The 6000-nt window shown below is 55.6% G+C and overlaps 1 protein-coding gene across 6 annotated transcripts in view; it reads left to right on the top strand.

Moving 5' to 3' along the window:
* Positions 1-586: 586 nt before the first annotated feature.
* Positions 587-6000, top strand: part of KMT2D (lysine methyltransferase 2D) — a 37285-nt gene continuing 31871 nt past the window's right edge. For 4 of the 6 annotated variants that reach the window (XM_029204432.1, XM_029204428.1, XM_029204429.1 and 1 more), the window contains exons 1-2: positions 587-1297; positions 5689-5774. Coding sequence is in view for 5 of the 6 variants with exons in the window: in XM_029204428.1 (XP_029060261.1) it covers positions 5726-5774 (49 nt within the window). In the remaining variant the exon portion in view is untranslated. Of the gene's footprint in view, positions 1298-5688; positions 5775-6000 lie in introns of those variants that run through there. The other 2 variants (XM_029204430.1, XM_029204431.1) reach the window with 2 other exon arrangements.

Below are 6000 nucleotides of genomic sequence, written 5' to 3'. Positions count from 1 at the left end.
ACAGCGGCTGGCCCGGCGCAGTCGGGGTTAACCCGTGGCGGAGGGATCCCTTAGCGTGTGCGTAGAACTGCAGAGTCACAGCCTTTCCTCCGAGAGGGCCGGATCCCTCCGCCGCTCCGCTCCAACACAAAATAGGGCCGCGTCTTCTCCTTTCTCCCCCTTCTGGAGTGGGGTTCACCAGGCAAAAGGGCCACCCGGATCTCGCGCCGGAGGCTTCCTGAATCTCCACGACCATTGCCGAGATCTCGGGCCAGGAAATAGCCCCTTCGCAGGAACCACCCTACCGGCCGAACAGGAGGCGGAGGGGGGGGGAGGCGGAGCGGCGCCGCGCTGCACTACTTTCCTCTCCGGTTGCAAATGGCTGCCTCGTTCCCCACTTTCCGCTCAGTTTCCTGACCCCCCGGCGCCGGGAGCCGGGGTTGGGCCATGCACCTCTAGGCCCCCCGCGATCGCAGCCAGCCGGGGGTCGAGGGGGTGCCGCCGATCACAGCCGGCCAGGCCGGGGGCGGGGCAGCTCCCGAGGCCAGAGGGGAAGGGAGGCGAGCGCAGGGCCCGGAGCGGCCGGAGGGGAGCGGGCAGAGGGCTCGCACCGCCCGCCCCTTCCTCTTCCTCGCCCACCTACCCTCCTCCCTTCCCCGGGGGGAGCAGAAGGTGGGGGGCTCGAAGCCGCCGAGGGCGAGCGCTCGGGGTCGAGGAGCCCGGCGCTGGGGTGTGTGTCAGGTTCAGCTCCGCGGCCCCGCCGGCTCCGTGTCGCCGTAGCTCGCGCGGCCCCGGGGCGCCGGCCCGAGCGGGGAGAGGGGCTCGGCGCTCCTGCGAGGGTCTCACGTTCCATCCGGGCCCGGCGCGGGGCGGCGCGGCATTCCTTCCGGGCTGCTGGGGAGGCGCCTCGACGTTCCATCTGGAGAGCCTCGACGTTCCGCCCGAGCCCGGTGCGGGCGGCCGGGGCGCTGGCCCAGCCCTAGGACTGAGAGGCCGCCCGGCGACGCGGATGCGGATCCTGCTCGCCCAAGATCAAAGCCACCGGTGCTCTCTTTGTGTCCGCTCGGGATTCGCCGCCCAGGGGCTGTCCATGGAAACCTAAACTGCTGGAACCCGAGGCAGAGAACCCTTCTTTGGCTTCTTGCTTTTTTGGGGCGGGGGAGGGTGGCCACTCCGACCTGGATTTACCGTTCTTGGCCCCCCTAAGCCCCCCCCGTGCGGGGGGCGGCTGTGATCGCTCTGGCGGTTGGAGGTCGGGGAGCGGCCCGGGCTCTGGCCATGTTCTCGGATGAGGATTTCTGGATCGCCCTGTGAAGAGGTGAGTGAAGTCCGCCCGGCCAGGGCCCAGAAAGGGTTGGACTGGGGGCATAGCCAGATGGACTATCTTGGCCGGAGCTGGCCTGTAGGTTGGAGAAAGGGGTGCCAGAGCTGAAGAGGGTTCCTTTGGCAGGGTCTGTCAAGGGAACCTGAGCCAGTCGCCAGAGCACAACCGAGGCCTGGTGTCCTGGGGTGTGCCTCTTTAAAGACTGGGGGGTTCAGGGAACCACGGGAGTTTGGGAACCTGGCCAGAAAGCCTCTCTGCCTGTTTATTTTTGTGTTGGGGGGAGCTCTACCAAACTAGGACCCAAGCCCTGATGCCAGCACCAATCCCAGTCAGCTGCTTCTCCTTCAGGGTTCCTTGTGGGCCTTGGGAATAGAACAACTTGGGAGCGGGGGTAGGGTGGCACTGCCAGGTCCGATTTACTGCCAGGTTGGACTTTAAGGTTGCTCTTGCCCATCCGGGCACCCAGAGCAGTCTTTGGGAGATTCAGGGAGCCCTAGATCCTTCACTAGGCCTTATTTCACTGTGCAAAGGGGAGAGTGTGTGGAAACTGACCATTGTGATGAAGGGGTGGCTGGGGCAAGAAGGAGGCGGGGCTGGGGGCAGCTGTGGCCTTGCTGTTCAACTTTCAACTACCCCTGCCTGGCAGAGTGACCCTAGCGAGGCCTAGTGCTGTCTTAGCCTGCTTTGCCTCCCCTCCTCTCCGGATGGACATAATCTCTAGGGGATTATAGAGGAGGCCGTTGAGATTTGCTCCCTGCGAATGTGGGCTGCAAAAAAATGGCTTTTGTCTCCCGCTTTCTCTGGGCCTGGTGTGGAGAGCTGGTTGCCCATAAGTCCCTGGCTGATCTTGCAGGCTCCTCCCAGACCTCTCCAACCTTTTTAAATCAGGGAATGTTAACTGGTCCTCTGATCCTGTCCCAACTCTGCAGAATAGGGGGGCCTATATCTCCTTGGAGGAGAAGTGACCTGAGCAGAGCTGTGTCTGCTGAAGCCAATGTTTTCAGCCCTGGCAGGAGGTGTTGGGGAGAAGTGGTGTGTATGTGACTGCACGAAGGGTGCAGCATGAGCCTCATGCCTCTGACCCTGGGCTGGGACAGCCCCTCTCACAGCTGTCATGCTGCCCAGCAGGGATTTGGCTGGTGTATTTTGCTCCCTCACTCTACTCCCTCCACCATATGAGGGCTAGACCTCTTTGAGCCTGGTCTTGGAAAGGAGAAAATAGGGATTTGCCCTTGAAAGATTTCTGGGTGGTAATCCTGAGGTGAGAGGTGGCACAGGGGTGCCGGAATGAGGCTAGCTGTTGCCCATGCTGTCTGCCCTTGCCTCCTGTGGAGGGCCTCTCCTGTTGTCTGTCCCTGAAGAACTTCCTTAGGAGATACCTCTCCTTGTTAGCTGTGGCTGACCCTAGGATGACCCAGGGGGTAGTCCGGAGGGTCTACAGGGCCACTGTTGCCATTTGGATTCTTCCCTGGAGGGCCAACCCAAAATGGGGGTGGGGAGAGGTGTGGTTTGAGTTTCAGGCTGGGAACCAGGAAGTCCTGAGTCCTAGAGAAGAGCTGTTCACTCAAGGGCCTGCTTCAGCCTTTCACCTCTCCAAGCCTCCATTTCCCCTTTGGCTGGGAAAATGGAGTTAAAGCTTTTGGTCTGGGATGGAGGCAGGGAGGAAAGTGGGTTGAGATGAATCCCTGCTTTTTTCCTTGCTGTTCTGGGCCTCTTTGGCCTAGGATTAAGGGGACCCACCACGGTTTTACTCCCTAGATCTGTATTTCTCTGGGATCCCTAGTTCCCCTGAGGAAGCCTGGCCAGGCATTACCCCAGTTTAGATCCAGGGAAAAAACCCTTGGTGTGGATGTGTGGTTTCTGGCTGTGAATGATGGGACAGGGGGACCTATGGTCTTTATTTGTTTAGATCTGTTTAAGGAGGGGCCTGACAACTGGTACTCAGCATTGGGGTGCAGGCGCTAGACTGCAGGGCAGTGAAATAGGGCTTCTTGGAAGTGCCTCTAGATTCTTTTTCCTCAGCTTGGAGAACACTCAACCCTTTGCTTATCTCTCATCTTCCATGGTGCCATGAATGAGGCTGCCGCTTTGGAGGATGTTGGTACTGATTCCCAAGGCTAGACGAAGGTGGTTTCTGTAGCTCCCCAAGCAGTGCCAGCATTACCAGCTTGAGAGGGCTGCGCTTGGGGGAGGGCGGAGGAATTTGTCCCTCTGGCCTTGTGTGAGGCAGTCCTCCTCCCACCCACTGTACTATCACTGTTGCTTTTCATTTCTTGATGTTTGCGACTCCTTTAGCCTTAACTTTGAGAGCACAACAGTTGGAAGATCTTGGCGGCATTTAGTGGTAAGGTACAGCAAAAGTTGCACACATTTAGGAAACTTCGAAGCCTTCCGGGTGTGGTCAGGCCTTGGATAACTGAATAGGAAGAGGAGCCTGGCTGGTGCCCTGACCTCCAACCCCTAATTCACATAGGAGGCTTCTAGGCGGCCCCTTGAAGTTCCAGAGCAGCTTTTCTGTGGGCTGGCTAGATGACCACCCTGCTTTCCTTTCAGGTGTGATTGTGTGGGTGGCAGCTTTTCTGTGGGCTGGCTAGATGACCACCCTGCTTTCCTTTCAGGTGTGATTGTGTGGGTGTGATTGTGTGGGTGATTGTGTGGGATGCTATTGTCCTGGGAACTCTTAGACAGGAGGTGGGAAGTGGGAAAGGGCACTGGATCCTCTCTTTACCTCTTTGGTAAAGAGGTGATCTGGGAATAGAGGTAACAGGTATCAGGTGCTATTTCACTTTCCCAATCTAGTAGAATCTAATAGTGTGAGGGGAAAAAAGTAAAGTAAAATTTCCCTTCCTGTGACATGTTACATGAGGCCCACTGCCAGTGTCTGGAAATGGAGTGTTAGCTCAGGGAAAGAGAACTGATGATGTGGTTCTTAGGTAATTGATTTATGGATCCTGGGCACCTTTGAGGGCTCCCCACTGTCTCATCTGCCCCAGTCACTCAACCCCCAGTGGCTGACTGGGGTGTTTGGTTTGGGAAGAGAGGCTTGTCCTTACTAAGGTTGGTGTGGTTCTTCTGGTTAAACAAGAGGAGTGGAGAAGGTGAGAGATACAGTTCTCAAACTTTTATTTAGAGTTTTGTTTTAGGGATTCCCCTCTACCTTCTGTAGGAAAACTATACTCTGTTTCTCTGCTTAAGCCCCTACCCTTCCCACTAAGAGCTGTTTATACCTGTCCTTTTCTCCCTTCTTCTATAGGACCTCTTTCCTCTTCCTCAGCTCTGTAATTCTTATTCTTTACTTCTCTCTTTTTGGTACTGTGTTTAGTTTTATCTGAGGTTTAGGAAAATATACCCAAAGGTGTGGGTCTTGACCTTCTTAGGTATAACTTTAACGTGTTTCATTTGGCTCTGGGATAGGCAGGCATATCTTAGAAGAGGGGACCGTTACTCGCCACCCCCATAGTGTGTGTTGAAACCCTGCTTGACGGAAGAGGAAGGAAGCTACTTTGCTCTGTCCTGCCCCGTTTAGAACAGCTCCAAGTGGTGGTGTGCTTCCTGAGACTACAACTCCCAGCATGCCTAGCCTCAGGCCTGGCTACACATGCTCAGTAACTCTTAAGGCCCACTTCTGTTAACTACTAGGGCCATCTGAGGAGGAAGGGCTGTTGGTGTTGCTAAGGGCAACGACCTGAGGCCTTCAGGCTGGATGAGATCCTGAGCTCAGTCATGGCAAGGGCCAGGGGGTGGGCCTGGGTTGGATTTAGATGGGCAGTGGTGGAAATTGGGGAGTTTCTTCTGTTGTGATTGGGATGTTCTGGTTGAAACCAGTGGAGATGGGGGAGATCCATTCAGAGATGGGCTTTAGTTCCAGTAATGTGTTCTACGTCCTGCAAGACCCCAGGGAGAGGGACTTCGGCTGGACTCAGACTTCTTGTTATGACTGCCCCTGGGTTGGCACTGAAAGGCCTCTAGGATGGTAGCTGACTTAAGACCTGAGGAAAAAGTCCAAGGGATAGGGCCCACCAGAAGCCAAGAACTCAGTCATGAGGCAAAGAGTGATACTGGATGTAGATTGTATGTGCTTCTAGTTGGATGCTGTTGTCCTAGGAACTCTTAGACAGGAGGTGGGAAGTGGGAAAGGGGACTGGATCCTCTCAGAATTCAGCGTAGGAGAAGATGGTATGTGTTTATCTGGGGAGGAGGTAGGCAGTGGGACAACGGTTGGGGAGAGGGACTTTCCTTGTCATTAGTGCAGGAATTTGTAGGTATGGCTTTGCTCTGATTTCTGTAGGGTCTAGATAACATTAGATGCCTTCTCCCTAGGATTTGGGGGAAGGTGTTTAGTGGGAAGACTTACTAGACAAATAGATATCTCTTGGGTCTGACAGGTCTCCCCGAGAGGGCCCTGCCCAGTCGGAGAGAGGGATGGACAGCCCGAAGCCGCCTGGTGAGGATAAAGATTCAGAACCAGCAGGTGAGTAGGGCACATTCTGGGTTTGCTTGGCAGCTTTCTGTTCTACCCAGACAATCTTAGATTTCTGGTCCTAGCACAAGGACAGGAGCTAAGTCCATCTAATAGACAGGTAATTGAAGGACTTTGTTCTTTGGGACAAAAGTTGAAATGCCATCACTGTTATCCACCAAGGGTTTTGGATAATCTCACGGGTCTGAAGAGTGGACTAGTACTAAACGGAGGGTAA

The sequence above is a fragment of the Monodon monoceros genome, unplaced genomic scaffold, assembly GCF_005190385.1.
Source record: "Monodon monoceros isolate NGI ecotype Baffin Bay Population unplaced genomic scaffold, NGI_Narwhal_1 Super_Scaffold_6, whole genome shotgun sequence".
Classification (NCBI taxonomy): domain Eukaryota; kingdom Metazoa; phylum Chordata; class Mammalia; order Artiodactyla; family Monodontidae; genus Monodon; species Monodon monoceros.
Note: the sequence above shows the minus strand (reverse complement) of the source record. Positions and strands in the feature narration are given on the sequence as shown.